The sequence below is a fragment of the Cydia strobilella genome, chromosome 3 (genome assembly GCF_947568885.1).
Source record: "Cydia strobilella chromosome 3, ilCydStro3.1, whole genome shotgun sequence".
Taxonomy (NCBI): Eukaryota; Metazoa; Arthropoda; class Insecta; order Lepidoptera; family Tortricidae; genus Cydia; species Cydia strobilella.
The window spans coordinates 20485196-20503318 of NC_086043.1; the positions used below are offsets into that span (position 1 = coordinate 20485196).

The window sequence follows — 18123 nt, forward strand, 5'->3', positions numbered from 1 at the left end:
ATAATTACTAATTTTGAATTTAGGTGCCACCAGTGATTAAACCTTTTTTTGCGTTCCTCTAAATTACGAGCAGACGAGCCGCCTGATGGGAAGCAGTCATCGCCGCCCATGGACAAGCAACATCAGAGGAGCCACTTATGCGTTGCCAACCTTTGAGAACTCTAAATACCTGCTTCTTGAAGAACCCCATGTCATAGCGCAAGGTCTGACACACTCCTTTCTGTGTACAGCATCGAGAACCACATGGCGGTGACCAACCGTCTCGGGATCCTCCTCAACGGGCAGCTGGTCGACGTGGACCACATAGACGTTCTGGTGGCGCGCTATAGCTCGAAAGGGTACACGGTGGTGGTACATCTGAAGGACGAGGTCGATATAGAAGCCATATTTGGTCGACATTTCGTGAATTTCAGCGTCAACGATGTCTCTGGTGTAAGTTAGAATACTTAGAATGATTGGCAGTTGGTAATAGACTTGTTGTGGAGGTTTTGTATCTACTTACTGCTTTATACTTTTTAATATTTTCCATTGCCTTATCTTATGCACATATTTGTACCTTTTACCTTACCTATTGCTTTCTGCGTCTTAACATTTTCTTTTGCCTTATGTATTTTGTACCTACTGCTTTTATATTCCCGCTGCTTTGCCTCTGACTCTGACTGGCAACGCTTTTGGCTAACTAAGTGCTTATAGAAACTGAGATTCGTCACAAAGATTTCAATAGGTACCTGCCATAGTCCAAAGTTATAACTTGATTTCGCAGTTCTAAAGCAAAATATTTTCACCAAAGGAAGAAATAACTCGGGCAAAACCTGGGCTATAACCGCGAAAATCGAAGTTCGCAAAGAAGTTTTTATCTGTAACTCTAATAAAATTACGCCTCTATTGGAGTAAAAGAGAAAGATCCCCGCAATTTGCGAATTTCGTTTTTCGCAGTAGCCCCACTGCCTATATTTCCTACTACTTCTGTGATACTTAATTACCACCATGTGGACCATAGTTAATTGTAATACTGGACTATAATGGGTCCTATACCTATTATAGAGCAACGTCATAATTTCATAGAAGTTTGACGTTTAAAATAACACTTGCACAGTCTGTGCTATCAAAATCGCTGCCCAGTTAGCTTGGTCTGACTCTATAACCGCATAACTATGTTTCTAAAATTTTATTTTCTCGCCAGGTTTTAGCAAACGTGCAAGTGAAAGACTCACTAAACTACGCCGAGATATTCAGTAAAATGGAGGAACTAGTACAAGCCAACCAGACAGTATATTCCTACGTCATCACCGTCACTGCCATGGACTACATTTACAACGACATCTTAGAAGGCTATAAGATCCAAATCGCACCTGAAGAGTACTTCTGGCCTTGTCTAAAGTTCTTAGCAAGGAAGAAGAAGAAGGTAGATTTACAGAAGTTATTGGAATTGGAGAAGTTTCGGAAGAAGTATGATATTGTTTCGTTGAAGGAGTTACCGTGGTCTGTGATATTTCGGAGATAATTCTAAAACTTTCCTTGCAATAGCGGCCAAACTAAGTGTGAGATTATCTGGCTTTTGAGGGTGCTTTTTACGCTAGGACTCGTTTCCTTAAGCGGTCCAGTTATCACTAGATTTATGAATATTATTTCTAGATGCAACGGATAGTTGTTTGGCCGGATACCGGATGTTCGGCCTACCATCGGCCGAATACTCCGATCGGGCCGCCGAATATTCGGCCTGCGGAACTAACTTATTTTTCTGTTCAACTGAGCCGGAAAGCGGCAACTTAATTTAGCGCAGCGTAGGGGAAATTCGCGCTTTCCGCGAGAACAGAAAAAATCTTTTGATGGGTGCATTGACCTGACAGACGAGGTCAACGACCTTGTTCGTGTTAATCTCTTTGCGTGAGTGGGATGGCAGTATATTGCGCAAGCGACAAAGGCATATGCCCGATTTTTTCTGGTCGACGGCCCAGATCTTGATAGTTGTGTTATTAAGAATAAGACTATAATTTTAAGTTTCTGTTAAAGTGCAATTTTTTTGTTAAGTTCCATACCCTTTTTAAATAATTTCAATTCACGAAGATGCTCCATTCTGTCTATCAGCACATGATTCATTTGTTTTTCTTTGTAGAATTACGTTAAAAAGAGCCACTTGCACAATAGCACTAACCCGGGGTTAACCCGTTAACGCAGTGTCAAATTGGTAACCATAGTAACTCCAGGTTTAACCGGTTAACCCCGGGTTAGTGGGATGGTGTAAGTGGCGCTAAGCTGTTTTTATGTGCCAGATACAAAAATGACAGATCGAGTGATCAAATTGGGGCAATCGAACTATCATTTCAGTATCCGGCTAGCATGAGTTGCGTTGTCGCGCGCGAGTCCATACTTGAAGTCGCACCTCATGCTAGCAGGTCTGGAATAGTTATTTGTGCAACAAGAGAGGAAAGTTGGTTTTTCTTGCAAGTGTTTATTTTAAGTCCTGAGAAAGCGAAAGATTCTATAATTGAATCAATCAATCAATCTAAGTTAGAATCTTGAGCGTAGCGAGGGACTAAAAAACACGAGATGTAAAATAACTTTGCTCTCGTGTTGCACATATAATTTTTCACCTCAGTAGTAAGAACTTATTCAAGGTTATAATGTATTTCGAATACAGAGAGAAAAAAAGGGTAATAGAAGTACCTATGAAGTGGCAGTTCATGGCCTTCACTAAATTAAAAAGCTACTTTGTTTCACTCCCTGGAGTGAGGAAAGTCGCGCTTTCCTCACTCCAGGGAGTGACGAAAGTAGGCTTGTTCGAGCTGCTGAGGTGAAAAATAAAGTTTTTAAATTTGTTCTCATCCTGTAGGTATGTTAGTGCATGCAAATAAAAGCGTTTTTGTGTTACATTGTTTACTTTCCCTTAAAGAAATTGTTAGCATATACAGAATGCAACAGCATTAGAAGGTTTAGAAAGCACACCAATAAATTGTGTTTGTAACCAGGGACCAAACTGACATAGGCAACAAGAGGGTTATTGTTAATTTAGGTACGTACCAATGGCTGCGCGTAAGAATTCTTCGTTTTTTTAAATCAGGTATTTAAATATTATATTCTCAGAGGACATAACCAAACAGAAACACCTTGTCTGTAATTTTCTGTACAAAACAGTCTGCCGATTTTTGCGGGGGAGGGGAACGTCAAATGTATACGTAACGTAAAAATAGCCATGTCAAATAAACGTCAGTCCATTATGGCCATTGGCCGCCTATTTTCGACAGAGGGAAACGCCTGTTAATGGCTACTCCGTTTGGTTATATCCTCTAAGATTATATTGGATAAGTTTGGTATATGTAGAAAGAAATACCTATACGGAATTTCTAATCTTAGAAAGATTTGGGAAACGAGTTCTATGACCGCCACCGCCAGTGATACCACGCAAAGGTAGAAGATTAATGACCTGTCCACACATATATTAATATATAATCAATTAATCACCACGTTAATTACCCATTTACCTCGCCCATATTGCTAAAGTATGGACACTAAAGCGAGTTTTAGACTAGCAAGAACTTGCATGTAATTTTCATTACATTGCAGTATCTGATCAAACTTTTGAATGCAGTTTACCTTAGTAGTCGGCAATGTAACGTAAATTGCATGCAAGTTCTTGCTAGTATAAACCTCGCTTAAGATCGAATAATTCCGTACATTAACCCGCCGTTTCCTATCTCTATCGTACGCGCATGATTATAGTATGAATTATCTCAGATGATTTTTTCGGGTTCGGGCCTCACGCGGACGCTCCTGCTGTGGAATGAACTCCCTTCCAAGGTTTTCCCGAGGGTCTACAGTATGGGGTTGTTAAAAAAATTAGTGTACAGGTTTTTAAAACGTCGGCAACGTGCATGTAACACCGGCAGCGTCCATAGGCAACGGTGACTGCTTACCATCAGGCGGGCCGTAATAAAAAAAAAGCGTTAAGCAGGTTTTGTTTTCTCGGGCCCTGTTTCTCGAGTACCTTAGCTTAGAAGACATTATTTTATAGCATGCCACAAATTGCTTCCTAACAGAATTAATCTCGGGCCGTAGAAAGGACGAAATTTATAAGAGTGAAAGAGAAAAAAACGTATGCTGCCCAAATTTTATATGAATATTCTTTCTCTTACCCCCGGTCGCTCGGTGCCGCGTCTATAACTACTTGTATATACTATGTCTATGGCTGTAGCCGTGAACGTCAGTTGACATCTTTGGCGGTGAAACGGTTAAAAATTGGTGTTTCTAGAAGCAAAGTTGGTGTTGGTGAGAAAATACCATCTTGTTTAGAATCGAATGGGTTAAGCTGGGAATTATTACTCATTTGTTACCACTGGAAAGATGGGAAATGAATTTCAGTAATTATACCAAAATCATCCTACTAAGTACATTACAAGTTCTGAAAATAGAGATCATTATGGTTGAGAAAAGGAATAGATAAATAGAGCCCTTATGGTAGTGGTCACACCAGGGCCGTAGAGGTCTGGAGGCCTCGGGGCAACAAAGGAGTGGCCGCCTGGCCCCAATTTTTTTTCTGAAGTCTATTGTGGGAGCCCCTCTTTGGTGGAGGCCCCGGGGCTGCCCTCCCCTATATCAGGGCCTGGGTCACACTAGCAAGCTTAACAATCTGGAATTTCCACTTCCAAATAATAATCTCAAAACTAACTTGTTTTTGTTCATCTACAACAGCAATACACCAGGGGCTTTCTAAGGTGGCCTGCCAGGTAATCCTGGTGTAGATACATTTGAACGTCACCTTTAAGCAAATTGATCTTGCGGCCCAGGGCTACAAGGCAAAACCATCTTTGTGGCCCTCATACAATAAAAGGTTGAGTAGCTGATCTACACCAGGGGTCGGCAACCTTTTAGCAGCCAAGGCATAGCAGTTAACGAAATTGACGCGGGCCGCACTTTGCTAATATCTATGACTTTATCAGGTATTGTCGTTTGTCAAAATTACATACAAAATAGCCAGGGAGGCTCGCGGGCCGCAAGTGAGAGGTTCGCGGGCAACATGCGGCCCGCGGGCCGCCTGTTGCCGACCCCTGATCTACACCATAATTCAATGCAATGTAGTATGAGACCTATGCAACTCAGCCGAGGATCCCCTGGCGTGCGCCATCATATTTTCTATCCGGTTAGTAGTCTCCCTAACCATCGAGAACTCTGAAAGATCGGGTAAGTCTAAAACAATGTGTGCCGAGAGACGTTTGTAAACGGAACTGGAATCTTTTTTATTTCTCCTACCCTCCTCGTATTTTAGTTGTTGTTTTAGAAATATGGATTGTTTGAGCATTTCCTGTATGTTTGTGAAGCTGGTTGCTGCGCTGTCCATTGATTTTACTGCACTGGAAAAGAAAAAGATGGAAATTGATAAAGATGAAATATTAACTAAATTTAAGAATCCACAACATTCCACTGTCATAATCTTGGGGCTGACCATATGGTGTGTTGACCAAAGCGAGAAACAGATTACGATGATATATCATTCATATATCAATGACTACAATATAATTTATAATGTATTTCAGGATTTCCCAGTGATGTCTGGCCTTGTCAATGTAAACCTTATGTGATAGACTGAAGGTTATAGATACTGTCCGCGCGCGAACTCTGTGCACGACTGAGGAATGTTGGGCGTCATGACAGTGATGGTCACTGATGTCATTTTGTACGAACGGGCGCGGCGCAAACCCCCCCACTTCCTCGAGCTCCGAATGCACGGAATTGGCGCGCGGACAGTAGTCATAGTGTAAGCTAACTGTTACCTATGACATAAAACTTATAAGCATCCTTAGTATTGTGAGCATGAGCGTTTTTAGGCGTTCATAGCTTCCAAATGGTTCAAATATTACTGAATATTCGAGCAACTGGACAAATAGTGTTGATTCTAGAAAATTACCTCAATGCATACTCCACATCATAGCACCGCCCCTGAAGCTCATGCTGTAACTTCGTGACTTCGACTCTGCGCTCCACCATGGGCGGCAGGGCCTTCCTCACATGCTCTTGTAGCCTGTACAGGGCTAGGGACGGCTCGTTGGCCACGATATGCATGTTTTCTGAGATCCGTTCAGCAGCTGAAACAGGTTTTGTCAAAAAAGAGATTGTAAGGCTGGTTCTTAGTTCATGCGAAGGCGTGGTCTGAGTAGGCATGAGATATTCTACATTATTACTTTAGTTTACAGATATTTGATACCTTTTTTGGCTTTAGCTTCCAAATCGGTATCTCCTTGATAAACAAACGTCATATTACTGATGTGATTTTTTATTAGGTCTTATATCACTTGTATCACTAGTTTTACAGTCGTGAATTTTTGCCTATTTGATTTCGTTTTTTATTTTACAAATTGATTAGAATATTTAGAATGATTAGGATTGTATTTTGTATTGTTGTATTTTGACTTTTTATGCTTTTTATATTTAAAAGTTCATCGACCTTTAATTTGATGTTGCTATATGAAAAAAAATACATGGGTATGTTCAAAAACAAACGTTAAGAACTTTACGCTCCAGACTACGCGACGCGAAGCCGCGAACGCGAGTGTGGAGTGGATTTCGTTTATTAGCGAACTAGATGGATTAGAGACACTTTTTGGTATAATGTACTTTTTATAGGACACGCTGTATCCAAGTCGAAGTAAACCTAAAAAATACATGAAATACTATAGTTTGTCAAAGGACTGTCTCATTTCAAGCATAGACAGAGAGAATCGTACTATCTTTGTCTTACACTTAGTTTATTTTGTTCTTATTTACTGAAAATTTGATTTGAACAACTATATAAAGCTATTTTTTCGTTTTTCGTGATTCTTTATAAAGGTCCCTCCACACTCATGTTTAGCGTAGCATTACTTTCCGTTACTAAGGAAATAAATGTAACAAAATACACTTGGACAAACACGGCTGTGTGTCGCAATATTATTTAGCATTAAGCTCACTCCACATTGCCGCGTAGTCTGGAGCGAGCGAAATAAATGTAACAAAATACACTTGGACAAACACGGCTGTGTGTCGCAATATTATTTAGCATTAAGCTCACTCCACATTGCCGCGTAGTCTGGAGCGAGCTTTACAACTTTGCTACTTTTGGAACATGGCCTAATATTGTCAATGTCACTTTTAACTGATAACTGACTGTCAACCTATCAAAATACATGAACAAGTTGGTTGATTGTTGAAGAACTTTTATCACTTATCACTGTTATCAAGTTTATTTATTATCAAATTATAGATGAAAGTTCAGTTCCGTTTCGCTACAAGGTGACCAAATTCCGTGTCTCTGACGACGATTCATTTCTCCAATCATACAAATTTCTGGAATACTTGTTACATTAACATCAACTAACTTTCAGTAATATATTATACAGATTTTTATTTAGTTGATATCTTCTAGCAAAACAAAATGGTAAGTCGCTGTTAATATTCTGTTCCCTTAATTTAAGTCTAATTCCATGTAGAAATTTTTTTGTAACTTTTTTTAGTGAATTGGAAATATACCTACATGTTTTTTTTAAGGAGAACCGTCAACTGGATACAATGTTCGGCTTCATCCTGAACATAATGTTTCCCATCAAGTTGCTGCTCCGTGTGTACTCACTAGGGATCCTGATGATAGACTTCATGTGGGTGTGGGTGAATGCAGCCTTGGCCATTATGCAGGCTACATATGAAATGTTCTGGCCTCCTCCCATGAAGTCCTTGAGTATGGAGACTGCTTTGGTTAGTTTTGGGCAAGGCACCCAGCCAGGTTAGCACATAATTGGGGCCGCGACATAGACTATCTGTCCCCCTTTAATTCATACTGTTTGTAAAAGGCGGGTAGTCTATCTCGCAGCGAAATACTGTCGTGTCACTCATGTGCTCGGCCTACAGAGTACAGAGGCCTAAGGTCTCCCATTCCATTATATTTAGAATCTTCATTTTATCAAATTAAAATTGCATTTATCTTGCCAAGCTTTTAAAAATAAAGCAAGAGTGAATGGGTTATTTCTAATAGCAGGATCCTCGTCTTAAGTAAAGACAGTGTCAGTTTCTATCAAAAGAAACAAGAGGGTCAATTTCTTGGTCTCTTTACAAAGATTTTTTTTTTTTTCATTATTTGCTTTTAATACTTTGTACAGCCAGCAATCCAGCATTAACCCTGTAATATACATGATTCAAGCCTCATCACCTCTTAAAGTCCTACAAATTCTGCTGATTCTGCATAAGAAAAAAATACTAAAAGATGATGTTATAGGGTGGGGTAGGCATTTTTGCAGAATTTAACCTTGTAAAATCACTTAAGGTTTTTAAAATAACATGGAGATTGGAGGTGGCTTGTCTGTCAAGTGATAAATTTAAGAATCTACTGTCTAGCAATTAGTACACTCTTGGCATTGGTCCATCATGAGTGAGCTACGAGCGATCGGGTTGAGCTGGAGCGAGGCCAGAGGGTCGCTGAAGATAGAAAGGCGTGGCGCGAGCTTGTGAAGACCCTTTGCATCTCTGGGGTGCCATATAACAAAAACAACTGTCTAGTAAAAAAAAAACAAAGAAACTTTTATTTCTCAACTTATAGGTTATCGGCTCCGGCAGAGGAGTAGGCCGGGAGCTAGCCATTCAGCTCTCAGATTTAGGCGCCATTGTGCTCTGCGTAGATAAGAACAGTTCCAACAACATGGATACCCTGGAAGCAATCAAGCGGCGCGGTGGCTCGGCACTTAGCTTCACCTGTGATATCACGAAGAAGCAGAATGTTGAGGAGTTGGCGATACAAGTGCGGAAGGAGATAGGTTTTGTTAGGTTAGTTTTCTGAGTTATATCCCTAGATTGATAAATGAAACATATACGGTATGAGTAGTACGCAAAATAAGCGCCAGTCGTCGAGTTGCGGAAAATCGCCCGAATTACAATACAATATGGTCCTACTAATCAAATCAGTTTCTTTTTTAGAACTGTCAAAACGATTTGTTAATATACATCGAATTTATATGAAACTTACACAATGACGTCACGGTCAACTCACCTAATTTATTAAATAGAACTTGTGCTATCTATTTTTTTCTAATAATTATCTGGTGCTTTATTTCATGCGTGGTGTGAAATAATTTATTTTAAATACAGTCAAATACCCTATACAATGGGTGTTGTCTCCTGGGTCACTTTTGGTAAGAGTAGTAAGGTGTATTTGGGGAGTTTCATACCTCTCTGAATAGGAATTACATGAATATACAGCAAGAAATATATTGCAACTTCTGTCTCTGCCATACCACCAGATTTTTCTGTATCACAATTTAGAATGCAATGCGAGATTGATTTTTTTGTTATTTTGTATTAACCTATGATAGGTAAATCGGGTGGCAAACAGCAAATCTACAGGACGCACTTAGATTTTTTTTAAATTGATAGATATATATGAAACTAGGGACTAGGGAGCAAACATGGAACAAATCAAATTATTTTATGAATTTTTTTTTTCCGTCGCCGGGTGGTCTAGTGGTCAGGACGTTAGCCGCGTAAGCTGAAGACGCGGGTTCGATTCCCGCCTCGGCCACCGGTGGACTTGGTCACTTTTTCTTTAGTGTATGTTATCTATTTCAGTTAATATGATTTGTGAATGTGAATGTCCTGGGCCACACTAACTGGAAACGCTGTTGATTATCGCGATAATCCCAATGTACCCATATGAAAAACGTCCATTATCGCCCGTTAGTGAGGCCCCGGCATTATACCTATAGATGTTTGCATATTAATGTACAGTCGAAAGCAAAAGTATCGATCCAGACAAATGGCTCAAAAATATGTGAACACGACTTTATTGTCTAAGGCGTAAGAGCGTACACATATTTTTGAAACTGGGAATACTACTAATACTAGTAACTAAGTTAAATGTTAAGTTTCTTAATAAATTAATAATGTCACTAAGTAATAATGATCATCAAAACTAAACAATTATGATTAAAAATATTACAATGAAAACACTAAATCACAATTATTTAAATCACATGATTTTTACTAAAAATTACTTTACATAAAATAATACACAAACAAACTGCAGTTTGTTATTGTCATATTAATGCATGAATATATAAACTCTTGAATTTGAATTTCAGCATGCTGTTCACCTGCTGCGGCATTCCCAGTCCGCGGTCTCTGCTCACGCAACCTCCGCAAGACGTACATGGAACTTTGGATCTCACACTTACATCGCTTTTCTGGGTAAGATATAAATTTATATAGTCTTTTCTAGAATTAAAATATTATATATATCGTTGTCTGAGTACCCATAACACAAGCCTCCTTGGGCTTACCGTGGGACTTAGTCAATCTGTGTAAGAATGTCCTATAATATTTATTTTATTTTATTTTATCAACATATATTATTTAAAAAAATATGTGCTGCATAAATAAAACTACTTACTAGGAAGTACTATTCTAAACTGAAAATAAAATAAATAAATACTTTTTTTATACCACTTTGGTGGCAATCAAGCATACGGCCCGCCTGATGGTAAGCAGTTACCGTAGCCTATGGACGCCTGCAACACCAGAGATATTACACGCGCGTTGCCGACCCTTTTAATTGTACTTAAATGTAATTGGACAGGTACAGACTACAGACGGACTGCAACCCGACTGCAACTTGGAAACTGCACGCTGACGTTGCAGTTGGCGTGTCGGTGTGCAGTTCTCATAAAAATTGCAGTGGGATTGCAGTCCGTCTGTATTGGTCATTACACAAGTCAACATACTATCACAGGGCGGATACGCTATATGTGTGAACGGCACGTCTGTACACGCGGCATGCGTCATAGTGTTGAGTAAGTTGCTTAAAAATAGTACTGAGCGGCCGGCAAGCGGCCGTCAATCTGCTGTCGCGGCCACCAGCGCTTCCTCCATTCCGCTAGGGTATAAAAAACCGACCAAGTGCGAGTCGGACTCGCGCACGAAGGCTTCCGTACCATTACGGAAAAAAACAGCAAAAAAATCACGTTTGTTGTATGGGAGCCCCATTTAAATATTTATATACCCAAAACAAATATTGTATACCCAAATATAACAACATATATGGAACTAGGCTGTACACATATATATTACCTAAAATATTGAATGATCTGCCAGAAGTTGTTTGTGCTAAATATTTAAATGGTAAACATATAAAAAAAGTCGTTAAAATGCACTTATTAAAAACTAACGACACAAGCTATGTATACTAAGAATCATATTTATGATGATATAGGATATATGATAAGATATAGGATATAATATTGTTTTTCTTTATGTTATTCTCGAACTCCCCATCGACACACAAACCTCCATAAGGTTTTGCCTACGATGGGTCTTGTAAGGATCTAAAAAACTGTAATTTGCTTCCTTATTCAATAAATAAAAAAATAAAAAAAAATATTATTCTGTTTTTAGTATTTGTTGTTATAGCGGCAATTTGTGAAAATTTCAATCTATTATCTATCTATCACGGTTCATGAGATACAGCCTGGTGACAGACAGCCGTCAGACGGACGGACAGATGGACAGCGGAGTCTTAGTAATAGGGTCCCGTTTTTACCCTTTGGGTACGGAACCCTAAAAATAAGATTTCTTATATACTAATTTCAGCTCATAGACCAGTTCATCCCAGCCATGAAAGCAAAGAACCGCGGCCACATAGTAGCGCTGACTTCAGTAGCTGGTCTCAGCTACATTAAGGATCAGATGCCGTTGAGTGTTGCACAGTTTGCAGTCCAAGGTAACTAATTATAACTAGAACTGAGTCTAACTGGCAAGTACTTCATATAACCGCTAGGCCAATACATACATTCTATATTAGAGATGGGCCGAATAGCGGTATTCGGCATATTTTTAATGTTCGTATTCGGCCGAATAGTTCGGTTGTTCGGTTCACACTGCCGAATATCTACTTTTCGCGTTTTCGCTGGCGCCACTTGAAGAGCTAATGCAGTGAAAGTTCACACTTTGACTCTTGTAAAAGCACCCTGACTGACGTCAATAAAGCGATATATTATTCTTTTCTCGCCCCCCTGCCGCCACCGAGTCATCGGGCGCGAGGGCTGCGGCCCGCAGTCTGCGCCGATCCGTCACCGTCGACGCAAGCTCCTGATGACGCTGCTCGGTACATAGTGAAACATGTCGAGCGTTTTCGACTTATAATACGTGAGTGACCCGTTATTAATATATTTAATATACTTTTCCCGTTTCATTCCAGGCCTGGCAGAATCTCTCATGGAGGATCTCAGAATAAACAGGATAGACGGGGTCCACGTGACCCTGACCCACATCTATCCGCTTATCGTAGGGGAAGACAGCTCGGAATTGAGGTTGAGGTGCGTACCTACGATATAAAGGCGTCCGCTAGATGGCGCGATTGCAATTTTCGAAGATTTTTCACCCCCCCCCCCCCCCTGTAACGCCACGTTACGTATTCGTGTACACCCCCCCCCCTACCTAAAAGTTACGTAACACCCAATTTTTACCTAGAACTCCTAAAAGTCACAATTATGTTCAGCAAAGTACAGGGTGGGCCAGTGATAAATAATGCATTAAAAAAAATTAATAAATAATCAATTTTTATGTTTTTAAATAAAAATTATAATTAGAATTTGGGATAAAGAAATAAAATTTACGTTTTAAAAATTAAATCATCAAGATGTCGTCCGTAGCGGTTGCGGCACTCTTCCAGTCTTGCTTGTAAATTTTGAAAGTCCCAATCACTGGCCCACCCTGTATAATCATAAAATTGAAGAAATGAGCGAGAGTGTATGAGGAATTTTGCTTTCATGGCTGGGATGAGATGAACTGGTCTATGATGAATGATTAAGATTTCTGATATACTAATTTCAGCTCGAGCTGAGCAAGCTCGGGGTGAGCAGCAGAAATTAGTATATCAGAAATCTTAATCATGTAGGTATTGCAATTTACCTGATAGTTATCGTTGTTGTTATCTGATTAATTCGTTTTAATGCTATCATAAAGCCATACAGGGATTTCGTTTTCAAAGTAAAGTCAAGGTTAAAGATTATTCGTATTGCAAATATCGCTTATCTAATGCCCCCAATTTATTATCGATATTTGCTACAGATGAAATTCAAAGGAAAACATGCGTGGAAATAGACATTTTGGGGATTATAACCCAAATTACAGGAGGCCTGTTCCTAGCGCTCTTAAGCGATTAATTATAAAGCCTTACCTAAGGCTTTGATCGCCATGCCTGTCGGCTGTCGTATGCGGCGCGTCATAGTGAACCTTGTCAGAATTTACGAAGATTGTTTTTGGGCTGTAGCCGCGCGTGTCATTTTTTTTATACCACTTCGGTGGCAAACAAGCATACGGCCCGCCTGATGTTAAGCAGTCTCCGTAGCCTATGTACGCCTGCAACACCAGAGGAGTTACATGCGCGTTGCTGACCCTAACACTCCGCACCCTCGTTGAGCTCTGGCAACCTTACTCACCGGCAGGAACACAACACTGAGTAGGGTCTAGTGATATTTGGCTGCGGTTTTCTGTAAGATGGACGTACTTCCCCAGTTGGGCTCTGCTCTAGATCTAGAATGACATCCGCTGTGCTGTGCCCTACCACACAAAGCGAGATGACATTCACAGTGCCCATACCTCTCTTTTGTATTGTCCAGTCATGAGCTGCCTTTTATCCGGTGTTGCCAGTCATTTAGACTTGTGAAATTGTTTTTTTTTTTTTTTAATTTATTTAGGAAACAAACAGTCACATACAGATAAGTTTAAACTTGCAGATATACAATAAGACCTATAGTTCCATTAATTATAACATACTGATATCGATAACAAGTAGAAACAGGGCTTGTTCGGCACTGCCTATAAATAAGAAGATACACAGAAGTAACAATTGGATACACAACTAATAAAGTACCTAAGTATCAAACATGCTTACAAACATACATACGTTACATAAGACTATAGAACAATTACAATTTTTTTTTTTTTTTTAAAGCAAAGACACTGCTATGGAAAAAGTAAGCTCCGCAGACCACTACTATTTACCGAAAGACAATGAGAAGATATTTAGATTTATGAAATTAACATTGTAATCATGACAGGCTCGTCTAAAAAAAGTATTTTTGGCGAAATTAGATCTACAAAAATCGATATGGAATGTTTGGGGGTGGCGCGTGGGAATACGAAGCAATTTAAAGACAATTTTTTCAAGAAGAGTGGAAGAATCGGTAAGGCCATTTAAGAGTTTATACAGAAACATTTGGTCTATATAAACACGTCGTCGCAATTTATAGCTTTAAAAATCCAGTTTTGGGCTTGATACAAGTTCAGAAGGTCGTTGGACTGTTGAAGCAATGGTGTTTATTCTTTATTTTCTTACGTTTCAGGATACCAAGCTACTTCGGCACTATAACCCCTCAAGTGGCAGCCTCCAGTATCCTAGAGAGCGTCCGTCGGAATTACCCCGAAGCTTCAGTGCCTAAACAACTTCTCTTCTTAGGGCACCTGCTCCGGATATTACCCAGGAAAGCCACAGTGCTGATACGCGACCTATTAGACACCGGCGTGGATTTTGCGTGATACTAGTACCTACTAATGTTATAATGTCTGGCTATCAGTTTTTATGTTATGATTTTGCCAACTATTTATATATGGTTCTTACTAAGTCAAGCGAATCAAGAAGGTTATCTATCAGTGTTTATATTTATAAATCAAGCTATAATTAAGAAAACTAAAATTGATTACCTTGAAGCCTTCTGGCCTAAATATCTGCTGTTCCTAGGGCACTTGCTCCGGATATTACTCAGGAAAGCTACAGTACTCATACGTGATCTATTAGACGTAGATTTTGTGTGATATGAGTACATGACAGAAGACATGTGTTGACTAGGTCAAGCGAACCAAGCGCCATCAGAGTTTATATTTATAAATCAAGCTTTAAGTAAGTTTTACTCTAAGAATACTAACATCGATTAGGTACCCCAAAGCATCAGTACCTAAACACCCTTCCTAGGCCACCTGCTCCGGATACTACCCAGGAAGGCCACAGTACTCATACGTGATTTATTAGATACGGGCGTGGATTATGCGTAAAGTTGTATTAGTAACTTTATAGTTCGTGTCATTCATTTGTCAAATCTAACCTTTAATGACATGACATTACGAGTCAAGGTACGCGTCTTCGTGAATGACACGATCTAATATATAAAGCCTATCCGTAGGTATTCCTAAATTTATTGTAGTCTGGTTTTTTAATTATGAAGTACTGTCCATAGGAAACAGTATGGAACGCTCATTCGTTTCTTGCGTAAAAAATGTATGGCGTAGTACTTTAGATATTATTATCCCGGAAGGCTATAGTACTGATCTACTAAGAGCTTTATATTTTTGTAATATTATTAAAAAATATTTATACTTATAGGAAAGACTGTTTTTTTTATAACCTTTGATTATAGCGGTTATTAGATCTACACTGTTGCCGGGCACTTGTAAAAGGGGACCAGTCTACGGGTGCTACGGGTCAAACTTATATAGTGAAACACACCTAACTTGTCAGTAGAAAAAGGCGCGACATTAAATTTTTTCTATGGGAAGCCAACTCTTCGCGCAAACATTTTCTTACTTAGCCGCCTTTATTATTGACAAGGTCGCTGCCAGAGTATAACACACCCCTTATTTTGCGTCAGGGGTTAAAAATAAATCAACGTCCACAACGACACTATGCATACTCCACGGATTTAGATTTTAATGCATACTCCGAATTTTTGTAATGTATGCGAGTATAGTGGGTCAAGCAAATCATGTCAGTAAATAGGACCAAAAAAACTACACTCATCCCCTTCTTCTGGGCGCCAGCACCAGTGCAAGACAAACACAGTATGACTCTCTTCGTCTACGCCCGAAATGAGACAGTCCCTTGACAAACTATAGTTCCCAAGCGCTTGCGGGTTCTATTGATTTAACTACAAAATGAAAACATTGCAAACCTGTTAAAATTTCATTATAGTTTGTCTACTGTCTCATTTAAAAAAATAGACAGAGAGAATCATACTATATTTGTCTTACACTAGTACTAGCACTAGCACCCAGAAGAAAAAAAATTTTTTTTTTTTTGTTCTTATTTTTTTTTTTTTTTTTTTTTCATGACCATGGATACAAGATACAAGTCCTTCAGTCGCTCTTATTTACTGACAATTTGGTTTGACCAACTATATTTAAAAAAAAAAATTTTATTAAGGCAACACAAACACAAATGTCACTTGCATGCGAATAGCTCAGTGGCGCCGTCGTTGTTCGCTAGAGTTTTGTTTCGTTCGTTTCCTATCGTGTTTTTGGAGTTTGTGAAAAAACAACAATTAAATTCGCAGTTTTAATAAGTGCAATGTGTTATTGTTTTTGAGTGCAATATCTGGACTGAGACTCTTGAAAATTATCGTGAAGATTTTGATCCGGCGAGGTTATTGGTAAGTATTATGCTATTCGTTAAGAAAACCGATCGATAATATAGAAAACTACTGCTTATAAACACCTTTTACTCGGAATATATCAATATTCATGAAGTTAATTGTTGATACTGCCTTCGTACTCTTGTAAAATCCATTGACCCATTTATGAAATGTACATAACTGATGAACTTTCTATAGTGTGAGCTAAATTACGGCAACGTTGTACAGTAAACTGCAAAACAAGTTTCGTAACCATATTTATAAAATTTAATTGTTTATTAATGTGTGTACTGGCGTCGGAAAACACAAGTAATAATTTTACCTTTTAATTAAGTGTTGTAATAAGTACCTTCTTCTATGTCATTGTATTGTTTTAAACAAATCATCGTTCGAGAAACGCGAATGTGTACATAGCTGCATTCGTGAAATAAATAAATGCTTGGCACATTTTATTGGTATGATTTATTCAGTTTTAACTGAATACAATCAAGCAAGCTATCAAGCTAGCAAGCAAAGTATCAAGTTGTTGCATTAACTTGAAATTTACCTTAAATGTATCTAAAAGTAAACCTATTCTAAAAGTCAAATTGTACGCCTTAGGGCATTAAGTCCGTCATTTGTACTTATTTTTATTGTGCAATAAAGTTTTAATAAATAAAAGTACAATGCAATCTCGATAATCCAGTACTTTGATAGATGGTCCGGTACACCCAGTAATCCGGCACTAAAATAGAGATGCAAGTGATCATTCTATGTCCAAGTTTACTATCTACGCTTACATTACCACACTGCCTCCTATTTAAAAGTGACCTAAAAGCCAGATAACAATCAAATTTGCTTTGAACTTATTATTTCAGGATAGTATATTTATACGATATACTTAAAACATATCAAAATATATACAGAAATGCTCGAATTTCCAGCAATCAGATTTTTTCACTAATTTGGCTCTCTTATGTCAGCGTTAGTGCCGATTAACGGGATTGTACTGTAAATTAAGTTTTGAATTGAACACAGAGTTTAATAAGACATGTACTGGCAGGGTCTCTGCTGGCATTCAGCTGGCAGTAGATGGTCAGGGAGGCCTTGTACTACATGGAGGTGATCAGTTGAGAAGGAGGCTGGTACAACTAGACTCGAAATGAATAAGCTGGAAGTAGCCGCTCAAGACCGCGTCAAATGGAGAATTCTTCTGTGAGCCCTGTGTTCCTACTTCCTAATGAGGGATCATCATCATCGCAAATGCAAAATTTAAGACACGTTTGGTTCATTGTGACTACAAATATCATAATTATTTACAACGAGGGGACTTAATCGCGTAAAATAAGTTTTAACTTTACCTCGGACGTTTCGACACAACAAACACAACACACACGACAAATCTCATAGACAAATATCACAAATACATACAAGAGTACAAGTTTCGACAAATATCATAGATTTTAAATATGCCATAGTCAACAATTAATTAAATTAATTTATGAATGAATACTATAGTCTCTGTGACTGCATGATAGAGAAGATTATTTAAGAATTGATATTAACTTTTTTGACATGATTTCACCTCTAGCCCATACAAGAAAAATTGGCAGTCAAATTTGAATCAATTAACCCGGTTAACCCCTTGGGGGTCAGGGGGGGGGGAGTGAATAGAGAAGAATTTATTTGTTGTCTGAATTTTAGGAAGAGCTGCTAAGTGACATTTGGATAC

General features: G+C 38.8%; 3 protein-coding genes and 1 long non-coding RNA gene across 4 annotated transcripts in view; 3 read left to right on the forward strand and 1 right to left on the reverse strand.

Annotated features, from left to right (window-relative positions):
* LOC134756238 (uncharacterized) overlaps positions 1-1542 on the forward strand; it is a 35841-nt gene extending 34299 nt beyond the window's left edge. The window contains exons 33-34 of the mRNA XM_063693066.1: positions 231-432; positions 1184-1542. Of these exons, the coding sequence (XP_063549136.1) occupies positions 231-432; positions 1184-1504 (523 nt within the window). The 3' untranslated portion in view covers positions 1505-1542. The remainder of the gene's footprint in view (positions 1-230; positions 433-1183) is intronic.
* Positions 1543-4889: 3347 nt separating this feature from the next.
* Positions 4890-6393, reverse strand: LOC134756315 (BLOC-1-related complex subunit 8 homolog). Its single transcript, XM_063693145.1, has 3 exons — positions 6200-6393; positions 5903-6080; positions 4890-5348 (listed from the first exon to the last, which is right to left on the reverse strand). The coding sequence occupies exons 1-3, from the start codon at positions 6249-6251 to the stop codon at positions 5063-5065; spliced, it is 516 nt and encodes a 171-aa protein (XP_063549215.1). The 5' UTR covers positions 6252-6393; the 3' UTR covers positions 4890-5062.
* A 763-nt stretch (positions 6394-7156) lies between these two features.
* Positions 7157-15372, forward strand: LOC134756068 (epidermal retinol dehydrogenase 2-like). Its single transcript, XM_063692868.1, has 7 exons — positions 7157-7408; positions 7519-7722; positions 8561-8784; positions 10095-10200; positions 11599-11728; positions 12206-12323; positions 14355-15372. Exons 1-7 carry the CDS (start codon positions 7406-7408, stop codon positions 14545-14547), a joined length of 978 nt encoding a protein of 325 aa, XP_063548938.1. The 5' UTR covers positions 7157-7405; the 3' UTR covers positions 14548-15372.
* Positions 15373-16240: 868 nt separating this feature from the next.
* LOC134756089 (uncharacterized) overlaps positions 16241-18123 on the forward strand; it is a 168715-nt gene continuing 166832 nt past the window's right edge. The window contains exon 1 of the long non-coding RNA XR_010129102.1: positions 16241-16430. This is a non-coding gene — a long non-coding RNA (uncharacterized LOC134756089). The remainder of the gene's footprint in view (positions 16431-18123) is intronic.